Source organism: Telmatherina bonti (genome assembly GCF_933228915.1).
Source record: "Telmatherina bonti genome assembly, chromosome: 5".
NCBI lineage: Eukaryota > Metazoa > Chordata > Actinopteri > Atheriniformes > Telmatherinidae > Telmatherina > Telmatherina bonti.
Window position 1 is genome coordinate 5894463 of NC_136623.1, and position 22334 is coordinate 5916796.

The 22334-nt window shown below is 44.9% G+C and overlaps 2 protein-coding genes across 3 annotated transcripts; one reads left to right on the forward strand and one right to left on the reverse strand.

The window, feature by feature from the left end:
• Positions 1–263: 263 nt before the first annotated feature.
• LOC306756248 (uncharacterized protein) lies at positions 264–2824 on the reverse strand. Of its 2 annotated transcripts, none has more exons than XM_079240949.1 (3): positions 2776–2824; positions 2144–2275; positions 264–629 (listed from the first exon to the last, which is right to left on the reverse strand). In XM_079240949.1, the coding sequence occupies exons 1-3, from the start codon at positions 2785–2787 to the stop codon at positions 468–470; spliced, it is 306 nt and encodes a 101-aa protein (XP_079097075.1). In that variant the 5' UTR covers positions 2788–2824; the 3' UTR covers positions 264–467. The 2 variants fall into 2 exon arrangements, with proteins under 2 accessions (XP_079097075.1, XP_079097076.1); XM_079240950.1 differs by having other exon boundaries at positions 2144–2272; positions 2776–2821.
• Positions 2825–3416: 592 nt separating this feature from the next.
• Positions 3417–18825, forward strand: dcst2 (DC-STAMP domain containing 2; the record flags this gene model as incomplete). The annotated part of the gene is made up of 16 exons (XM_079240542.1): positions 3417–3514; positions 4153–4412; positions 4542–4712; positions 4803–4904; positions 4991–5185; positions 5506–5571; positions 5658–5871; positions 5937–6094; positions 6175–6339; positions 6415–6582; positions 10615–10715; positions 13944–14077; positions 15942–16066; positions 16618–16711; positions 18413–18604; positions 18687–18825. The coding sequence occupies 16 exons, from the start codon at positions 3417–3419 to the stop codon at positions 18823–18825; spliced, it is 2382 nt and encodes a 793-aa protein (XP_079096668.1).
• Positions 18826–22334: the final 3509 nt, after the last annotated feature.

The following is a 22334-nucleotide window of genomic DNA, read 5'->3' on the forward strand; positions in this document are numbered from 1 at the left end:
TGGATAAAGTAAAATAAGTGAAGAATTACTGTGAAGAAAGACTTGGTTTAAACAAAATTCAGATTTGTTCTCATTGGGGCTGTTTTCAGATTTTTCTTTTCTTAAACATTAAACATTTTGCTGTGAAAATACGGAGAAAGTAGATCTATTAAATCAAAATAAAATGTAAAAAATGTTTTTTAAAATTTTATGAAAAAAATAACTGGTTTTTGTGACAAATATTTACATGTTGGCAGAAAAAATCTGTGATTTTGTTCAGTTTATTTGTTTTTAATTTTAAAAAAAAAAAAAAAATTTAAATTGTTTTCATTAAGGTAGTTTTGAACCTCCGTACTTTTGCGCGTGGCGTGGTTTTTCTACAACTATATTTTTCTCTCAAACTGTATTCTTCTTCTCTTGTGTCTCTGTCCTCCTGTCTGGTTCTGCAGTGCCCCCTGTGGCCAGGCAGGTGTGGTGTAGCTCAGGTGTCACTGCAGCAGACATGTGCAGTAGCCCTTCTTCTCAATGACAAACTGCTCGTTGGCCTGGAGTTTAACAAACTTCCAGAAGTTCTCAAAGGAGATGTTTTGACCTCTCTGCACGTCCATCTGCTGCAGGAGCCAGCGCAGGTTTTCCTCGTCCTCCACCATCTGCCAACAGGAAGTCAGAAACAGTCAAGTTTGACAGGAAAAACCAGGAGCAGCACCCCCTGCTGGCAGGAGGACGAACTGCAGCTTCTCTTATTATTATTTCATAAAACCGAAAACATTCACTTAAACATTCGTGCAGATGTTTTTTCTTTCTTCTGTTTTTCTTACTCTTTCCTTTTACTGACCTATTCAATAAGAATTACTGTGATGGACTGGTGAGGTGTCCAGGGTGTACCCTGACTTTCGCCCAAAGACTGCTGGGATAGGCTCCAGCTTCCCCACGACCCTGAACTGTATTAAGTAAGGATGATTGAATGAATAAAAAAAAAAATGATAAAAGAGTTTCAGATACAACAAAAAGCAAACTAAAGGAATAAACCCATTTTAAAAGCCAGTTTTATCCATTCATTCATTCATTTTCCAAACCACTTCATCCAATTCAGGGTTGCAGGGAAGCTGGAGCCTATCCCAGCAGTCTGTTGGGTGAAAGGCAGGGTACACCCTGGACAGCTCAACAGTCTATCGAAAGGCCAGTTTTATCCAAAATCATAAAGATGAAGGCTGTCAGGAAATATATTTTTAAAAAGCAGTTTCCTGTAAAATAAAAAAGGTAAGTTAGTTTTCAGTATAAAATCTGGTTCCAAGGAAGTTTCATTGGGAAACTGGGGTTTGTGGTCTAACCCCTGATAAGTGGTGGCTGGGGTCCTGGGTCTCCGTTAGCGTGGGCTGGCCTGTGGGGGGGTTGCGTTTGGTCTCTTGTGGCCCTGGTGCCCATTCCCTGTCCGTCCTGGGTGTCCGGTGGGGTTGGCATTTGTCGGTCTCGGCCCCCTGAGGCTTGTAGTCACTGACTGTGAGTGTCCACCACCTCCTGGGTTGGTACAGAGTTGGTTATCGGGTGGGGTAGTTGGGCTCTGTGCAGGGTGGCTGCCGTTTACCTGGGTCTTGGGGTCCTCCTGACCTCTGACCTTTGTGGACTGGGTCACATTAGCATGATCACTCTTCTCTGAACACGTTCCACTCTGTATGTTCTGCATGTGACACAGTCACTGAGTCTTCTGCAGGTTTATTTACTAACAGTAGATGGTTTTCTTTCTGTGTTTCTAATTTAACTTGCTATCTCCTGCGGTGCTCCCGACAGTTGTTGGCTTTGCCACAGCAGATGGTCCAGAATCTGTGGTTAGGTTGTTTTGTTTTCTATGTGGTGTTTTTTTTGCCTCCTCCCTGTTCTTCATCTGCTCTCCTTTTATTTTCTGTTCTCTTTCTCTCCTCTCCAGTCAGGTCCAGCAGAGCGATGCAAACTCTGTAATACAAACACTTATTCAAAGTAAACAAATAAAATAAGAATTCAGATGATCAAGTGGATCAATATGAAGCTCATCCTGACAAAGCACATGTGCTCAGCAGAACACAGCAGCCAGACCATCATTCTACCGCTTCAATGCCAGACAAGACAAGGGAAGAGGAAGAGGTCAGTAAGGGGCGCTGTGATTGGACAGCTGTGACGTCATCAGTACCTGAGCAGCTGCAGGTATGTGTCTGGAGACCAGGGTCCTGAACTGGGAGATGCTCATGGAGGGACTGTTGTTGGCGGCTCTGTGAAACTCTCTGACCAGCGTGACGACGGCGCGCTCCAGAGGCTTGTCCTGCTGATGTCATCAATAATCAATACCAGAGACAATCCTGCATATTTCCGAATGAACGACTTTACATTTAGACTTTCTTCCAAATCTGAAGCGAGAGACGCGTCGGCACTGCGCATGTCTCAGACTTTATGCTTTTAGTTTTCATTTCTAAACATTTAAGCTGAAAAACAGACCTTATTTACAGCCGCATGTTTCAGATGAAAATTTAACTTTTTTTTTAATGATCGAATTCAAAATATTCATGGTTTATTTATTCTGCTGAATTATGTTGTAAAAGCATCAGTTTCCCTCCTCATTTGCATAAAAAGCGGCTGAAATTCAGATAAACAGGCTGATAATCAATAAAACTGCTTCAGGAATCACGTTTCAGCCTTAAAACAGCAGATGGAAAAAACTTCTTTCTTTTTTCTTCTTACAGGAACGTGAAATGTGGAATCTTTTACCATCTCATCCATACATCCAACAGCTAATCGATCAGCTGATCGATTAGCTGATCGGCTTACCTCAGTCGCCATCTGTCCAGGTTCGATGACCGACAAGAAAATCCAGGAAATTTCGGGAAAAGGAGCAGCGGGGAGTTCAGACGGTTTCCTGGTGGGAGTCTGTGAATCCCCAGTCCCTCCCACGCGCGCGTGCACAACTACACGCAAATACACACTGAAACACGCTAAACACACACACGCGCCCTCATACAAGCTGAAACACGCACACACATGTTCTCTTCTGGAGTTTCTGTTTCAACAGAAAGTTTTGCAGAACCAATCATCGTGTTCCTGTTTCCACGCGCACACATCCTCTTCTTCTTCTGTCCTCCACGCGAGTTTGTGCTGGGATGTGAACGTCAGACACGTTTCCACGGAAACCGCACAGTTTCTTAAAAATCTATATTAGATAGATAGATAGATAGATTGGCTTGCTTAGAGCACAAAGCTGGAGGTAAAATATAAAGTACAAAACGGCTGGATTGATAAGGAGTAATATATTTAAATTAGTGAATAATAAAAACATGTAAATAAAAAAGTCTCCCTAACAGCGGTTGCTGTGACGGTTGCTTAGCGACGGAATCTTCTGGAAGCTTCCCGACATTCCGGTCTCCAGGTTACATGAAAACGTTTCTGTTGGAGTGAAAAGCGAGTCTGAGACGATGAGGGGAGACGGACAGAAGGGACAAACGCTGAAAGACGTCATCGTCCAGGTGGAGAGGGACGGAGACATGCAGACCTTCAGAGGAGTACCGAACAGGTAGCTGGAGGAGCAGGCGCTAACTACTAGCTTTAGGCTAACCATTAGCCAAAGCGAAGAGGAGAAATAGTGTTGGCGCAATGCTAACTGTTAGCATCATCTGCTGGCGAACTGTTGTTTATTTTGTCTGTTTGTGTTCAAGATTACTGAAAAAGTTCTGGACGGATTTTCATGAAATTTCCAGGACTTTTTGGAAATGTGAAAAGGAAGAACGGACTTCATTTTGGTGCTGATCTGGATCACCGTTTGGATCCAGGATCTTCTTCAGACCTGTGGTCCTTGGTGGAGGTTTACGCTCTCCGAGTGTTTTTCTAGTTTAGTGAGTCATCATGACCCCCCCCCCCCCCCCCCCCCCTTGCTGACAAAACCTACTGGTGTGACACGATATGTTTGGTTTTATTCCATCCTTGCTTTCTTTCCTGATAAGTCCAGACTGACTGGGAGATCTTTGGTTTTCATGCGTTTCGCCGCCAAACGGCAGAAGGCGGCATTATCTTGTCGGTGTGAAAAGGCTGGAAGGTTTTTATGCGTCGCTGAGTTGCGGAGTACCAGCCTCATTTCCTCCAGCAGGATGGAGCTGTAGTTCTGATGTCCAGCCTCCAGGCGGCGCCACTCAGCCTCCATCTTTCTGTCCTCAGGTCAGCTGATCGCCGTCGCCTCAGCAGAGCCAGGGAGGTCAGGGTTCAGCTGGCGGCGGCGGGCCGCAGCCTGCTGGCGTTTGTCTCCGGGCTGGTGTTGGCGTCTCTGTACGGGCTCGCCGCTCTCCTCCTGCAGAATCAGCCCATATGGTTCTGCACCCACACCACCATGGTCCTGGCCGGCCTGGCGGGGTTCGGCATGGGACTGTCGGCTGGTGTCCGAGCCAGCGTCATGGTGATGCTGCCATCCATGTGGTCAGGTCAGACGTTTACAGGCTCCTGTCAGAAATGTTCACGATGTTTCGTCATGATCGTTCCCAGCCTGAGCTAGAGTCAGGAGGAAGAGGAGGGAGCCTTCCTCATCGCGTCTCTTGTGTTTGGTGTCTCAGCTCGTGGCAGGAACCTCCTGCTCCTCCTGTTTGTGACGCTACTGCTGTCCGGTCCGGTTAACAACACGCTGGAGAACACGGAGCGAGCTGCTGCCAGCCTGCTGTGTGGCGCCGAGCTGGCGGCCAATCAGACGCAGGAGTTGCTGCAGAAAGCGGCCACGCCCCTTTTCTGTAAGACACACCTCTTTTCCATTCACAGAAAAACGGTTGCAGCTGGAAGAGTTGTCCTGCAGGTGTTGTTGTTGTTGTTGTTGTTTACAGCTGTGCTGGATAAAGTCCGACAGATCAGCAGCAACGCCTCCGCTGTGGCACGAAGAGTCCAGAACCTCATCAACGCTCTCGCTGACAGCGTCCGCCATGTTGGTGAGACACGTCATGTTTGTGTTCTTCATCTCCTTTGATGATGGAAAAACAAAATATCTTGACTGATTTGACCTTTGACCCTGCAGCTCGAACCCTGAGGAATGTCCTCCACTTCCTGGTGGACATCGGAGACGTCTGTAACGACAAACTTGGCGTTCCATACAGGAAGTGTCGCGACGTGTTTGCTCAGGCTCGCAGCGACTGCTCTGACCTGCTGGGCGAGTTCAACTTCCTGTGTGACATTGTGGACGCCTTCCTGCCGCTGTGCAACCTCGCTCGCGGTGCGTTCGCCGTTAGCCTGGAGCTAACGCTAGCACCGTTAGCGACAGGCTTCACGCCGCCACCATGTTGTTTTAGATATCAAGAGCTCATTAACCTCCTGATGTTTTCTGTGATGCTCTCCCATCGGATTTATTCTGTAAAAGTTATTATAATAAGCTAACTCAGACGACCACGCCCACATCACATTATGGCCACGCCCCACAGTGGCCCCGCCCCATTACCAGGATATCCTCACAATGGCAGGATATCCTGCCATTGACGTCTCCTCCCTCTGTCTACATCCCATAATACTCAGGTGGCTGTTTCTTGCATCTTTCAGTGGGCGAACTCTTCTGCGTCCTCCCCTCCTTCATCGCCGCCCATCTCAAGCAGCGCCTGGCAGATCGTGCGTAAAGTTTCAGCGTTTCCTCTGTTGTCCACTCCCCTCTCAGACTGCCCAGACTTTCCGGCATCTTCCTCTTCCTCTTCCAGCCACAGTCGCTGCGTTTAGGAAGATGATGGCAGAGTTCCACTTCAACATCTCGGCCTCTGTGAAGCTGGACCTGGATGCCAACAGCAGCCGGTCTCTGCAGCAGGTCTCCCAGGACATCGTGCGTGAGATCACGGCGGACCTGCAGCTGTTTCAGAGACTGACCGAGCCACTGACGTACGTCTGCTTCGTCCTGCTCGCCGTGTCCTTTCTGAGGTCAGACGCTCGCTCCAGCTTCCCGTCTGTCTCGTAAATGTTTTGTTGAAGGCGTGTCGTTGCAGGGCCGTCCGGTACCGACGCCGGTACCTCTCCGAACTGGACTTTGATAACATTTACATCAACGCTCAGTTCAAAGAGCTCGACAAACAGCTGACTTCAGGGGGCGGGACTTCGGTCCTGCCACTCACACGCAGGGAGGCCAAGATCTACATCACCCCATGTCTGTAGATACACAGTAACTATAGTAACCAGAGCAGTAACCATAGCAACTGAAGCTGAAGCGATCCATGTGCTCGCCAGGTTCATTCCGGCTGTCGAATCGAGAGCGCCGTGCCGTGCTGGTGGGTGTGGCCTCCGTGTTCAGACACCTGATGATTGGCAGCCTGCTGGTGGCACTGGACTTCCTGGTGTTCTGGATTCTGGACCAGGTGCACCACCAGGTAAAGGGGGACGTGGTCGCCAGAGGTGAGACATTTAACAGGATTAACCCAGCGCGTGGTCAGCCTGAGCCGTTGCCATGGCGATGATCTGTTTCGTCAGCTCCGGTCACGGTGGCGGTCCAGGTGGAAGGGTCAGGTTACACCTCAGACATCTACAGAGACCTGGTGGCTTCGTTCAACATCCTGCAGGGAGGAAAGGTCACAGTGGTCAGCAAGAAGTGTCTGATGGAGCCGTCAGAACCCAACTACGCCACGTGTTTCATCCTGGGTATGACATCATGTAGGCCTGGGCGATATGACCGACATCTCATATCTCGATATCGATCATCTTATATCCCCATAACCATATAGAACTGTGTAATGTTGTGTCATCAGTTATGTATCAGATGTTGCTAGGCAACAGCAGCAGTGATCTCCGTCCATCTGGGGAACTATGACCGTATGATGGTCTACGGGTAAATACCTGCTGCAGCGTTTGGTCTGGAGTTTATTCTGAGCTTTCGCCTCCACCTGACGCTGCTTTTCCTGCTTTTCCTGCTTTTGCTGGTTGACTCTATTCTTTATTCTGTATTCTTTATCCTGATTCCTGGCAGGTGATAAAATGAGTTAGTTGTGTCGGAGTCCGTTGTTGGGACTGTGAGCTTGTCTGTTGTCGGTTCCAAACCGCATCCAGACAGAAATTTCCCTTTTAGGAACAAGCTCATCAGTTTGGGTTGGCTGCTCATCTTTTAGTGAATTATCCTCTGAAACACGTGCGCTACCGTCTTCTTCCATGTTTGTTTATATATTGCAGCGTGTCTCAGAACCATAGACTGTATATAAAAGATGGGCGGAGCCTCCGTGACGTCCCCCGTAGGTTTCTGAAGAGCTGAATTGAAGCTCGGTGGGCGGTTCCTACCATCACCATCTTGGCAGGGGCATGCGCGTCGTCTTACCCAGAAAATACAAATATGGGCAAAGAGGCGGAGCTGAGAGGGGGGCTGTGAGCGTCATGGTGGATGATTGACATCGAGCGAACTCCGAGCTTTCTGTAGCTAAGAGCTAACCGAGCTAACCTGGAGATAACAGGAGCTAACCAGCTAACGGAGGTAAGCGGGCTAAAGCTAAGTCACGTTGTTAACCAGCTAAAAACCGCGGTTGTTCTACGTTCTTCTGACTTGACGCGGGAGATCGGGTACCTGTCAGTCAAAAGGACACGGCCCGATCACGGCCCGATCTCCTTATTTCTGCTGTAAACATGTTTATTTCTGCTGTAAACATGTTTATTTCTGCTGTAAACATGTTTTTTCCTGCTGTAAACATGTTTATTTCTGCTGTAAACATGTTTATTACTGGTGTAAACATGTTTATTTCTGCTGTGAAGTTGGTCTTTTTAACATGGCAGTCTATGAGGATTTGCTCTGTTTTGCAGCCCCTAGTGGATGAAGGGGGAACTGCAGTTTTATGCACTTCCACATCGGCTTCACTTTTAACCACCGGAGGTTCTGTCCATCTTTCATGTAGGCGTAAAGCGCATCTTGAGGTAAAATACTTCAGTAAAGCAGCTTATTGTGGCATAAACAATAGAGCCTCGTATGAAATGACAGACATTTTCTGTCGTCCAAACGATGTATATCGTTATATCGCCTAGCCCTAACATCATGAGGTCTACGTCGTGTGTTCCGAAGCAGTAATGATGTTTGTTGGTTAATTTTTTAGCTCGATCGTTAACAACATCATTGTAAACAAGTCCACACCCATCTTCATTCTCCATTTGGAGATCAGACTTTGGCAGAATTCAGTCGGACTGGTTTTTGTTTCACCTTCAGGCTGAAAACCTGACCTGAACTCACACTAAGCTGTAAATAAAGTTTCCGTCTATGGCTGAGAGAAAGAGTGTGATGACAGTGTGAGGAATATCCCAACGAGACGAACACCTGAAACAACCTGAGAGACCAGTAATCAGCGGCGATGAGGGTCTTTCTGCACTGATAACAAAGCAAGCTGTTTAGAAAACAGCTCACAGAAGCTTTATGATTGACTCTGACTTCATGATGAATCCAGTTGGTTTATGTTAAAATCTAATCCTTAAAAGCTTGACAGAGAAGGTTTCCTGAGGTCTGGATGGACCTGATGGATGTAGGCCTGGCTGGTTAGTGGATGGCCACCGCGTCCCAACAAGGCAGTCATGTTTTTGACTGGAATAATATGGAGATGGAAAGGAAAGACAGGCTCCATCCCATCATGCAGGAGTTCCAGCAGGATCTTTGGCTCTTATGGGTATGAGGGGAGAACATTCATAGTTTGACCACCGTCATCACCCCAGAGTAGGGCTGGACAAGGATTAATAACAATATATATCAATCAACAGACGTTTGTTGTGATAGAATTAAAAAAAGAATAGGTAGATAAAAAGTTCAATAAGAAAAACAGTTTCCCTTCCTTTTTAATTGTAGTCTATTGTGTAGTTAAATATTACAAGTCATTACTTCCTCCTAACCAATCAGGATGCTGAATTTAAAATATTTTAGAAGGCAGCGCAATTCAGACAGTGACAATTTGGGTCTATAACAATGTTCTGTATTCTGTCCAAGCTTGTGTTTGTGTGGCGTGTTCATAGACTGTATATAAAAGATGGACGGAGCCTCCGTGACGTCACCTGTAGGTTTCTGAAGAGCTGAATTGAAGCTCGGTGGGCGGTTCCTACCATCACCATCTTGGCAGGGGCATGCGTGTCATCTCGCCCGGAAAATACAAATATGGGCAAAGAGGTGGAGCTGAGAGGGGGGCTGTGAGCGTCATGGTGGATGATTGACATCGAGCGAACTCCGAGCTTTCTGTAGCTAAGAGCTAACCGAGCTAACCTGGAGATAACAGGAGCTAACCAGCTAACGGAGGTAAGCGGGCTAAAGCTAAGTCACGTTGTTAACCGGCTAAAAACCGCGGTTGTTCTACGTTCTTCTGACTTGAAGCAGGAGATCGGGTACCTGTCAGTCAAAAGGACACGCCCCTAAATATGCCAAACTTCCAGATTAAATTACTTTTAAACGGGTGAGTTAGAAAAAAAATTCACTCCCCCCAAAGTTGTCATGAAGGTAAACCTGACCTATTAAACCTAAAATGGATTTTTGTCCCAGGCTGTAAACATGTTTATTCCTGCTGTAAACATGTTTATTCCTGCTGTAAACCAGTTTATTCCTGCTGTAAACCAGTTTATTCCTGCTGTAAACCAGTTTATTCCTGCTGTAAACATGTTTATTTCTGCTGTAAACATCTTTATTCCTGCTGTAAACATGTTTATTTCTGCTGTAAACATGTTTATTTCTGCTGTAAACATCTTTATTCCTGCTGTAAACATCTTTATTTCTGCTGTAAACATGTTTATTCCTGCTGTAAACATGTTTATTCCTGCTGTAAACATGTTTATTTCTGCTGTAAACATGTTTATTTCTGCTGTGCAGTTGGTCTTTTTAATATGGGAGTCTATGGGGATTTGCTCTGTTTTGCAGCCCCTAGTGGATGAAGGGGGAACTGCAGTTTTATGCACTGCATAGGTTTACGCATTAACTGCCGGGGGTTGCCACCTGAGCCTAATCGAGCCTAGTGCAACAGATAAGTTGAACCCAGGCTGAGTCCAGTTTGAAACCTAAGGAAAACTGAAAAACTAAGCAGAAACACATGAAATACTCCTGAATCTTACTGGATTCCATCGCGTAACGCTGCACATCATAATGTAAAGAAAAAGCAATATGTTAGCTCAAGGGTAACGTCAATGGAAAATACTATTGGCATGCTAATGTCTAGCATGCGCTAACAAGCTAAAGGGATTAAAACAACTTTGTAGCAGAGCTGCTGCTTCTTGGCTTTCTGGCAATGGAACAACAAAGTTAAACATTGGAGTTGAAAATAACATAATCGTTTCATCAATAATTATTTAATTATAATGCTCAGGGAGTTAATAATGATCTGACTGCTTGTATTGATGAAGAAAGTACCAATGTGCCGGAAGAAACGATTCCAGATGCAACAAACCGCGATGTGTTGCTGAATCGAACCGAAGACGAGATCATCGTAGTCGAGCAGAACCGGGACATCAGTGAAGATTTATTTTGCTGTAGAATAAAACTGCTTGACATATCTTTTAAATGTCGTTATCGTGATTATCGATCAATATGGTTTCTCGTTTGATCGATCAGCTTTGTTTCTCTCCTGCTACTGACTGTAAACGTAGAGAGCATTAAAACGATCCAGGAAACTGTTTCAGCTCCAGTCCTTGGACCGCCTCATGTACTGGTTTGACTGGTTCTGCTCGGTGTTGCAGGGTTCCTGCTGGGTCTGGCTCTGCTCGTGTCTCTGACTGGAGGACTGATCCAGCGGTCCAGACGGCTGATCTGTGCTTTGTATCATCCAGAGCGAGAGATGGTAAACACTCACACTTCCTACTGGGGTTCCAAGTCACTGGTACTGGTTTCAGACCAGTAACAGAACCATTCAGCAGCTTCATGCATACAGACACACAAAACCAGAGAGGAAAACCTCCATCAGGACCAGAACCAGAGAGGAAAACCTCCATCAGAACCAGAACCAGAGAGGAAAACCTCCGTCAGAACCAGAACCAGAGAGGAAAACCTCCATCAGAACCAGAACCAGAGAGGAAAACCTCCGTCAGAACCAGAACCAGAGAGGAAAACCTCCATCAGAACCAGAACCAGAGAGGAAAACCTCCGTCAGTACCAGAACCAGAGAGGAAAACCTCCATCAGAACCAGAACCAGAGAGGAAAACCTCCATCAGAACCAGAACTGGAGAGGAAAACCTCCATCAGAACCAGAACCAGAGAGGAAAACCTCCATCAGAACCAGAACCAGAGAGGAAAACCTCCATCAGAACCAGAACCAGAGAGGAAAACCTCCGTCAGAACCAGAACCAGAGAGGAAAACCTCCATCAGAACCAGAACCAGAGAGGAAAACCTCCGTCAGTACCAGAACCAGAGAGGAAAACCTCCATCAGAACCAGAACTGGAGATGAAAACCTCCATCAGGACCAGAACCAGAGAGGAAAACCTCCATCAGAACCAGAACCAGAGAGGAAAACCTCCATCAGAACCAGAACCAGAGAGGAAAACCTCCGTCAGTACCAGAACTGGAGATGAAAACCTCCATCAGGACCAGAACCAGAGAGGAAAACCTCCATCAGAACCAGAACCAGAGAGGAAAACCTCCATCAGAACCAGAACCAGAGAGGAAAACCTCCGTCAGTACCAGAACCAGAGAGGAAAACCTCCGTCAGTACCAGAACTGGAGAGGAAAACCTCCGTCAGGACCAGAACCAGAGAGGAAAACCTCCATCAGAACCAGAACCAGAGAGGAAAACCTCCGTCAGTACCAGAACTGGAGAGGAAAACCTCCGTCAGTACCAGAACCAGAGAGGAAAACCTCCGTCAGTACCAGAACCAGAGAGGAAAACCTCCGTCAGTACCAGAACCAGAGAGGAAAACCTCCATCAGAACCAGAACCAGAGAGGAAAACCTCCATCAGGACCAGAACCAGAGAGGAAAACCTCCATCAGAACCAGAACCAGAGAGGAAAACCTCCGTCAGTACCAGAACCAGAGAGGAAAACCTCCGTCAGTACCAGAACTGGAGAGGAAAACCTCCATCAGGACCAGAACCAGAGAGGAAAACCTCCATCAGAACCAGAACCAGAGAGGAAAACCTCCGTCAGTACCAGAACCAGAGAGGAAAACCTCCGTCAGTACCAGAACCAGAGAGGAAAACCTCCATCAGAACCAGAACCAGAGAGGAAAACCTCCATCAGGACCAGAACCAGAGAGGAAAACCTCCATCAGAACCAGAACCAGAGAGGAAAACCTCCATCAGAACCAGAACCAGAGAGGAAAACCTCCATCAGGACCAGAACCAGAGAGGAAAACCTCCATCAGGACCAGAACCAGAGAGGAAAACCTCCGTCAGTACCAGAACCAGAGAGGAAAACCTCCGTCAGTACCAGAACCAGAGAGGAAAACCTCCATCAGAACCAGAACCGGAGAGGAAATCCTCCATCAGGACCAGAACCAGAGAGGAAATCCTCCATCAGGACCAGAACCAGAACCAGAGAGGAAATCCTCCATCAGGACCAGAACCGGAGAGGAAAACCTCCATCAGGACCAGAACCGGAGAGGAAAACCTCCATCAGGACCAGAACCGGAGAGGAAAACCTCCGTCAGTACCAGAACCGGAGAGGAAAACCTCCATCAGAACCAGGAGGAAATCCTCCATCAGGACCAGAACCAGGAAGGAAAACCTCCATCAGAACCAGAACCGAAGAGGAAATCCTCCATCAGAACCAGAACCGGAGAGGAAATCCTCCATCGGGACCAGAACCAGGAATGAAATCCTCCATCAGGACCAGAACCGGAGAGGAAATCCTCCATCGGGACCAGAACCAGGAATGAAATCCTCCATCAGGACCAGAGGGCAGGTTTTTGGGCTGTAAGCCCCGCCCCCTCCTGCTCACACACACAGGTGTGTTTTAGCTCGTCTGGATGCTGTGGGTGAAAGGTCGCTGAGCATCTGAGGAATCTGAAGCAGGAAGCAGGTCTAAACCTGTCCCCCATCAGACCTGAACCAGACCAGGTTTCATAAGACCTGAATCCTCGAGTGTGTGTCTCATATTTGGTTAAGATAAAAGTTTCTTCTAAATGACTGTAGAACAGAACAGGTTTTACAAGACCAAAGAAACGGACCTGAAACTGAACCCAATGCAGGGAAATGAAAGTAAAACTATTTTTAAAGACTTTTTTCACTCTGATCCTGATAAAAATACAGATTAAAACTTCCTCTGTGGCCGTTCCGGTTTTCTGATCCGGTCTTCTGACCCAGTTTTCTGATCCGGTTTTCTGATCCGGTCTTCTGACCCAGTTTTCTGATCCGGTTTTCTGATCCGGTCTTCTGACCCAGTTTTCTGATCCGGTCTTCTGACCCAGTTTTCTGACCCGGTCTTCTGACCCAGTTTTCTGATCCGGTCTTCTGACCCAGTCTTCTGATCCGGTCTTCTGACCCAGTTTTCTGATCCGGTCTTCTGACCCAGTTTTCTGATCCGGTCTTCTGACCCAGTCTTCTGATCCGGTCTTCTGACCCAGTTTTCTGATCCGGTCTTCTGACCCAGTCTTCTGATCCGGTCTTCTGACCCAGTTTTCTGATCCGGTCTTCTGACCCAGTTTTCTGATCCGGTCTTCTGACCCAGTCTTCTGATCCGGTCTTCTGACCCAGTTTTCTGATCCGGTCTTCTGACCCAGTCTTCTGATCCGGTCTTCTGACCCAGTTTTCTGATCCGGTCTTCTGACCCAGTTTTCTGATCCGGTCTTCTGACCCAGTCTTCTGATCCGGTCTTCTGACCCAGTTTTCTGATCCAGTCTTCTGACCCAGTCTTCTGATCCGGTCTTCCGATCCGGTCTTCTGATCCGGTCTTCGGACCCGGTCTTCCTCCGTCTCCAGACGGTTTCCTGCAGTGTTTCTGACGGTTAGATGTAAAAATGGTTTTATTATTTTTACTGTGAATGTGAATGAAAGAGGTAAAAGGTGTGGAAACAGGTGTGTCTCCTGTCAGACAAGGATGTGATCTGGTGTTCGGTTCTCACCGTGTTCTCCAGGAGAGGATCCACTTCCTCCACCAGCAGATCCTGGACCAGAGGAGGGTGGTGGGCCGAGCCCTGAGGAGGTCTGCAGCCAGAAACCAGGCTGACCGACCAGATGGAAGACGGCGTCTTCAGACTCTACTGATGCGGTATGTTCACCCTCGTCACCTGCAGAGCTTCATGAAAACCCTGGAATACCTGAAAGGAGACACCTGCAGCAGCCAGGAAGCAGTTTAGTCCCTGTACCATGTTACATGTAGGGCAACATGTTACATGTTACATGTAGGGGACCATGTTACATGTTACATGTAGGGCAACATGTTACATGTAGTGGAACATGTTATATATTACATGTAGCGTAACATGTTACATATTACATGTAGTGGAACATGTCACATGTAGCAGAACATGTTACATGTAGCGGAACATGTTACATATTACATGTAGCGTAACATGTTACATATTACATGTAGTGGAACATGTCACATGTAGCAGAACATGTTACCTATTACATGTAGTGGAACATGTTACATGTAGCAGAACATGTTACATGTAGCAGAACATGTTACATGTAGCGAAACATGTTGCATATTACATGTAGCGTAACATGTTACATATTACATGTAGTGGAACATGTTACATGTAGCAGAACATGTTACATGTAGCGGAACATGTTACATGTAGCGGAACATGTCACATGTAGCAGAACATGTTACATATTACATGTTGCGGAACATGTAATATGTAGCGGGATATGTCACATGTAGCGGAACACGTTATATATTACATGTAGCGGAACATGTTACATATTACATGTAGCGTAACATGTTACATATTACTTGTAGGGCAACATGTTACATGTAACAGAACATGTTACATGTGGCGGAACATGTTACATGTAGCGGAACATGTCACATGTAGCAGAACATGTTACATATTACATGTTGCGGAACATGTAATATGTAGCGGGATATGTCACATGTAGCGGAACACGTTATATATTACATGTAGCGGAACATGTTACATATTACATGTAGCGTAACATGTTACATATTACTTGTAGGGCAACATGTTACATGTAACAGAACATGTTACATGTGGCGGAACATGTTACATGAAGTGGAACGTGTTACATGTAGCGGTACATATTACATGGAGCAGAACATGTTACATGTAGCAGAAAATGTTACATGTAGCATAACATGCTACATATTACACGTAGTGGAACATGTTCCATATAGCAGAACATGTTACATGTAGCGGAACATGTTACATGTCGAAGAATATGTTACATGTAGCAGAACATGTTACATATTACATGTAGCAGAATATGTTACATGTAGCAGAACATGTTACATATTACATGTAGCAGAATATGTTCCATGTAGTGGAACATGTTGTAGATTACATGTAGCGGAACATGTCACATGTAGCAGAACATGTTACATGTAACAGAACATGTTACATATTACATGTAGCAGAATATGTTACATGTAGCGGAACATGTTGCATATTACATGTAGCGGAACATGTAACATGTAGCAGAACATGTTACATATTACTTCTAGCGGAATGTGTTACATATTACATGTAGCAGAACATGTCACATGTAGCAGAACATGTCACATGTAGCGGAACATGTTGCATATTACATGTAGTGGAACATGTCACATGTAGCGGAACATGTTACATATTACATGTAGCAGAACATGTCATATGTAGCGGAACATGTTACAAATTAAATGTAGCGGGACATGTTAGATGTAGCTAAACATGTTACATGTAACAGAACATGTTACATGTAGCGGAACATTTTACATGAAGCGGAATATGTAATATATAATGATGCTTGTTGGTAAATGAATGACAAACTGACCGGGTCTTGGACCAGGGTTCTGACGGGACCGGGTCTTGGACTAGGGTTCTGACGGGACCGGGTTTTGGACCAGGGTTCTGACGGGACCGGGTCTTGGACCAGGGTTCTGACGGGACCATGTGGACGATGTGTTTCAGGTTACCTGGAGGACCTCGCCTGTCTCGCCTGTTGGCTCCGCCCCCTGTCTGCTGTCTGTCCTGTGGGGAGGAGCTGAGACGGACGGATGAGGACACTTTGACCTGTGACGTCCCGCGGTGTTCAGGTAAAGTCTGCCGCCGCCAATCGTCTCTGTTTCCACGGTGAAGTTTTAACGTTTCTACTGTTTTCTCCTCAGATCTGATCAAATGTATAAATATGTCGTCAATTAAACTATTTTTACCCTATAAATTCCAGTTTAATCTCATCGTTTTTATGGAAAAAAATGAAAATATTTCATTGTTAAATACTTTAAAAACATGATCTATGATAGATTAAAGAGTCATTTTAAAACTTGGATTGTTTTTAAATAAAAAGTTTTCTGACATGTAAATAAAGTTGAAATACTTTTTTAATACATTTTTATTTATCAGAACTGTCGCAAATTAATATTAATTTCTAATGTTTTAAAGAACTTTTTGTCCTCTAATGACCTGAACGGACAGTACTTTTGTCCTGTTGGCTTTCAGGAAATTCCAGATTTGTTTCGGACGCTTTCTTCCAAAACGTTGTCCTGGACAAGGAGACGAGAGGAGGGAAGATGTTCACCAACAGCTGCAACGACATGCAGAACATGAACAAAGCTCAGTTTTAACCTGCTGCCATCTTGTTTTCCAGGCGTTTACTGTCGGCCGTGCTTCCACAGTTTGGGAAACAAGTGTGCCGTGTGCATGCGACCTCTGACGTTCCAGGAAGACAGCGAGGAAGAGCTGTGAGTGTCTCTTTAAAACATGGAGAACGAGTCAGAACCATAGACTGTCTATAAAAGATGGGCGGAGCCTCCGTGACGTCACCCGTAGGTTTCTGAAGAGCGGAATTGAAGCTCGGTGGGCGGTTCCTACCATCACCATCTTGGCAGGGGCATGCGCATCGTCTCACCCGGAAAATACGAATATGGGCAAAGAGGTGGAGGTGAGAGGGGGGGCTGTGAGCGTCATGGTGGATGATTGACATCGAGCGAACTCCGAGCTTTCTGTAGCTAATAGCTAACCGAGCTAACCCGGAGATAACAGGAGATAACCAGCTACGGTAAGCGGGCTAAAGCTAAGTCACGTTGTTAACTGGCTAAAAACTGCGGTTGTTCTACGTTCTTCTGACTTCGGGTACCTGTCAATCAAAAGGACACGCCCCTAAATATGCCAAACTTAAAGGTTAAATTACTTTAAACGAGCGAGTTATAACTAAAATGCTGTAAACATGCTTATTCCTGCTGTAAACATGCTTATTCCTGCTGTAAACATGTTTATTCCTGCTGTAAACATGTTTATTTCTGCTGTAAACATGTTGTTTCCTGCTGTAAACATGTTTATTTCTGCTGTAAACATGTTTATTCCTGCTGTAAACATGTTTCTTTCTGTTGTAAACATGTTTATTTCTGCTGTAAACATGTTTATTCCTGCTGTAAACATGTTTATTCCTGCTGTAAACCAGTTTATTTCTGCTGTAAACATGTTTATTCCTGCTGTAAACCAGTTTATTTCTGCTGTAAACATGTTTATTCCTGCTGTAAACATGTTTATTTCTGCTGTAAACATGTTTCTTTCTGTTGTAAACATGTTTATTTCTGCTGTAAACATGTTTTTCTGCTGTAAACATGTTTATTTCTGCTGTAAACATGTTTATTTCTGCTGTAAACATGTTTATTCCTGCTGTAAACCAGTTTTTTTCTGCTGTAAACATGTTAATTTCTACTGTAAACATGTTTCTTTCTGTTGTAAACATGTTTATTTCTGCTGTAAACATGTTTATTCCTGCTGTAAACATGTTTATTTCTGCTGTAAACATGTTTATTCCTGCTGTAAACATGTTTATTCCTGCTGTAAACATGTTTATTTCTGCTGTAAACATGTTTATTCCTGCTGTAAACGTGATTATTTCTGCTGTAAACATGTTTATTCCTGCTGTAAACATGTTTATTTCTGCTGTAAACATGTTTATTCCTGCTGTAAACGTGATTATTTCTGCTGTAAACATGTTTTTCTGCTGTAAACATGTTTATTCCTGCTGTAAACATGTTTATTTCTGCTGTAAACATGTTTCTTTCTGTTGTAAACATGTTTATTCCTGTTGTAAACATGTTTTTCTGCTGTAAACATGTTTATTCCTGCTGTAAACATGTTTATTTCTGCTGTAAACATGTTTATTTCTGCTGTAAACGTGTTTATATCTGCTGTAAACATGTTTATTTCTGCTGTAAACATGTTTATTTCTGCTGTGAAGTTGGTCTTTTTAACATGGGAGTCTATGGGGATTTGCTCTGTTTTGCAGCCTCTAGTGGATGAAGGGGGAACTGCAGTTTATGCACTTCCTCATTGGCTTCACTTTTTACCGCCGGAGGCTCCGTCCATTTTTTTGTACGGTTTATGGTCAGAAACTGCTGAACGATGATCTGAGATCTGCTGCTTTCTCTCAGAGACTCATCCGATGACGAAGAGCTGAGTCTCTGGTCTGCAGCTCTGAACTCGCCCCGTATCACGGACTGCTGCGCCAGGAAGCTGATGAAGAGGAGGATCTCCCTGGCATTGCGCTGCAGACGAGTCGCTCGGACCGACGGAGGCAATGAAGGTCAGAGCGACGGCAACGCTCGCTCTGATTCTGAGCTCAGGTAGGACAGTGAACGCCTCCTCCTCACAGCTCTACTGCTCTGGAGGCTTCATGGTGTGTTTTCCCACTCTGGCTGCGATCAGTGAAGCAGACATGGCGTACCAGGACCGACCTGGGTCAGACGGGTCCGACAGCGACGCGTCTTTTCACTCCATCAACTCAGCAGACGGCTTCACCGTCCAGAACCACCCGGTCTGCGTCCACTCACCAGAACCGACCTGAAGACCTCCAGGCCCTCTCTCCAGGACCTGACTCCAGGACTTTCCAAGACTCCCTTGGATCCTGAAGCAGCAGAGCTCCTTATTCCTGATTAAAGTTCTAATGGCACAAACATGAAGCTGCGACTTTGTCAGACTGACTTCTTCACTGTTCACAGATCTCCTGCAGGAGATCTTTCAGAGCATAGACATCATATATACGTAGACTCCTCATTGAGCGCTGGAGAGTGAACCAGTGCCACCGCCATATTGGATGGGTCTCCGCTGTCGAGTTTTGCTGCAGCGTCAACGTAGTTTCCCCACAAAATTTTTTTGTGGAACAACGCGTATATATTACACACAAAAAAAACCACTGCCTCAAGTGGAGGAGTTTAAATATCTCGGGGTCTTGTTCACGAGTGAGGGAAGGATGGAGCGCGAGATCGACAGACGGATCAGTGCGGCGTCTGTAGTAAAGCGCCGGTCTGTCGTGGTGAAGAAGGAGCTGAGGAGGAGTTTAAATATCTTGGGGTCTTGTTCACCTGTTCCTACCCTCACCTATGGTCATGAGCTGTGGGTCGTGACCGAAAGAAGGAGATCTCGTATACAGGCGGCTGAAATGGGTTTCCTCCGCAGGGTGGCCGGGCTCTCCCTTAGAGATAGGGTGAGGAACTCGGTCATCCGGGAGGAGATCAGAGTAGAGCCGCTGCTCCTCCGCATCGAGAGGAACCTGTTGAGGTGGCTCGGGCATCTGGTCAGGATGCCTCCTGGACCTCCCTGGTGAGGTGTTCCAGGCACGTCCCTCTGGGAGGAGACCCCGGGGAAGACCCAGGACACACTGGAGGGATTACATCTCTCGGCTGGCCTGGGAACGCCTCGGGATCCCCCCCGCAGAGTTGGCAAATGTGGCCGGGGAGAGGGAAGTCTGGGCTTCCCTGCTTAGGCTGCTGCCCCCGCGACCCGACCCCGGATAAGCAGCAGAAGATGGATGGATGGATTAAAAAAAAAAACACTTTTCTACATAATTGGTTGATAAATAATATTAACACAGTGAATAATCTCCTGAATGCAAGTGAATTGTTAGAATTATTATGATATTATTATTAGAGTTATTCCTACACACCAAGAACCCAGTAGAGGCAACACAGGGTTAAAAGGTAGAAGTAGAAAAAAAGCGTAGCTTCATATATGAGTAACGAAGCAGAGCGCTGGAGGATTTAATGTACTGCACAAAGGACAATCATGAGACAACAAGTGGGGAGAAGACATTACATTTAACAAAGAATGAATGAAGAATAAAATAAACCTAAATTAACACTAATACACACACACACACACACATATACATATACATATATATATATATATATACATATATATATATATATATATATATATATATATATATATATACATATATATATATATATATATATATATACATATATATATATATATATATATATATATATATCATATATGTGAAATGAAAAATACTTTATTAATCCCCAAAGGGAAATTCAATATTGTAGTATATAATAATAATTAACTAGAGGAGGTCTTGTTCCGGAGGCTGAGTGCTATATTTTATTATTAAACCTACATAAAATGAAACATCCTGGGTCTAATGTCTTGCTGTTCTGTACACAGCAAAATTTGGATTGTCTTCATTAAATCTTACTCCAAGGTTTTTGGAAAGTTAGCAGCCCTTGTGTACTAGGAAATGTCCCTCGGCAGTCTAAACCTATCGCAGCATAACTAAGGGATAGTTAGATAGCTAGTGATCCCTAACTATTGGACTTATCAAAATATTTTAACTTAAAAGCACGTTGTTTTTTAATATTTTACAGTGATCTGTATCATAACAATATCTCTGCCCTTTGTAACAAACCAAACTGTGAGGAAAAACAGGTAAAAATCTGTGGAGTTCTTGTCGTGGTTGGACCTACACCTTACAAATAAATGCATTGGAGGCGCATGGGAGACCCATCCAAGATGGCGGCGCGATGAGACGTCAGCTCGTGATACAATACGGCGTCTATGTATATATGATGTCTGTGGCTTCAGAGTGCCAGGATTTCTGGGTAAGAAGAAGAAAACGTTGCATCCAAGCAGCAACCTCCAGGAATTAAAAGTGAACCTGATGTGGAAGTTCCTGCAGTTCCCCCTTCATCCACTAGGGGCTGAAAAACAGAGTAAATCCCCATAGACTCCCATGTTAAAAAGACCAACTTCACAGCAGAAATAAACATGTTTACAGCAGGAATAAACATGTTTACAGCAGGAATAAACATGTTTACAGCAGGAATAAACATGTTTACAGCAGAAATAAACATGTTTACAGCCTGGGACAAAAATCCATTTTAGGTTTAATAGATCAGGTTTATCTTTATGACAACTGTGGGGGGAGTGAATTTTTTTCTAATTCATCCGTTTAAAAGTAATTTAATTATGAAGTTCTGCATATTTAGGGGCGTGTCCTTTTGATTGACAGGTACCTGATCTCCTGCTTAAAGTAAGAAGAACGTAGAACAACCGCGGTTTTTAGCCAGTTAACATCGTGACTTAGCTTTAGCCCGCTTACCTCTGTTAGCTGGTTAGCTCCTGTTATCTCCGGGTTAGCTCGGTTAGCTCTTAGCTACAGAAAGCTCAGAGTTCACTCGATGTCAATCATCCGCCATGACGCTCACAGCCCCCCCTCTCAGCTCCGCCTCTTTGCCCATATTTGTATTTTCTGGGTGAGACGACACGCATGTCCCTGCCAAGATGGTGATGGTAGGAACCGCCCACCGAGCTTCAATTCAGCTCTTCAGAAACCTACGGGTGCCTCAAGGTCTTACAAACATGATACTACAAACCTGTTCAGGCCAGGTTAGAGAAGCTTGTTGCTTCAAACTTCCATGTCCATGAAAACATGTTTCATTTGTGCTGGATTTATTAATGTTTCCACAGAAACAGACGGTGGAGATGAACATGGAAGCATCAGGTGTGCAGGATGACACAGTCTTTATGTTCATACCTGTTTCAAACATTAAAACTTATTTCCCTAAAGTGACTCGTCTGTTTTCTCCCACAAGTACAAAATAAAGTAGTCACCAGTTTATTAGATTATTTTTACCCGATTTTTGCATGCGTCACATTATGCATGATTTTAACTACAAAAGAGTTTATTTGCTTTGTATTGTTACATTAAATTCAGATTATTTCTAAATTTTCAGATGAAAAGTCTCACGTAGAAGCCGACTTATAGAAGCTGCAGAAGAGAATTATTCGAGATTACTAAAGTTTCCGCTTGTCTGCCCTGTCATTCGCTGCATTTCTGTTTGGCTAAAACTAAAAAGCGCAATAAAAACTGGTCTTGAAAACACAAAAATTCAACAAAACTGAATATTAGAAGTTTATACGTTGTCATGAGGTGGTTTTTTTTAGACGTTTCCATATCAAAATAAGTCACAAAAGTTTAGTGGAAACACTTTTTCCGTATTCACATCACCGGGCGTGGCCTGGTGGTCGTGCTAGACGACATTAGCTGCT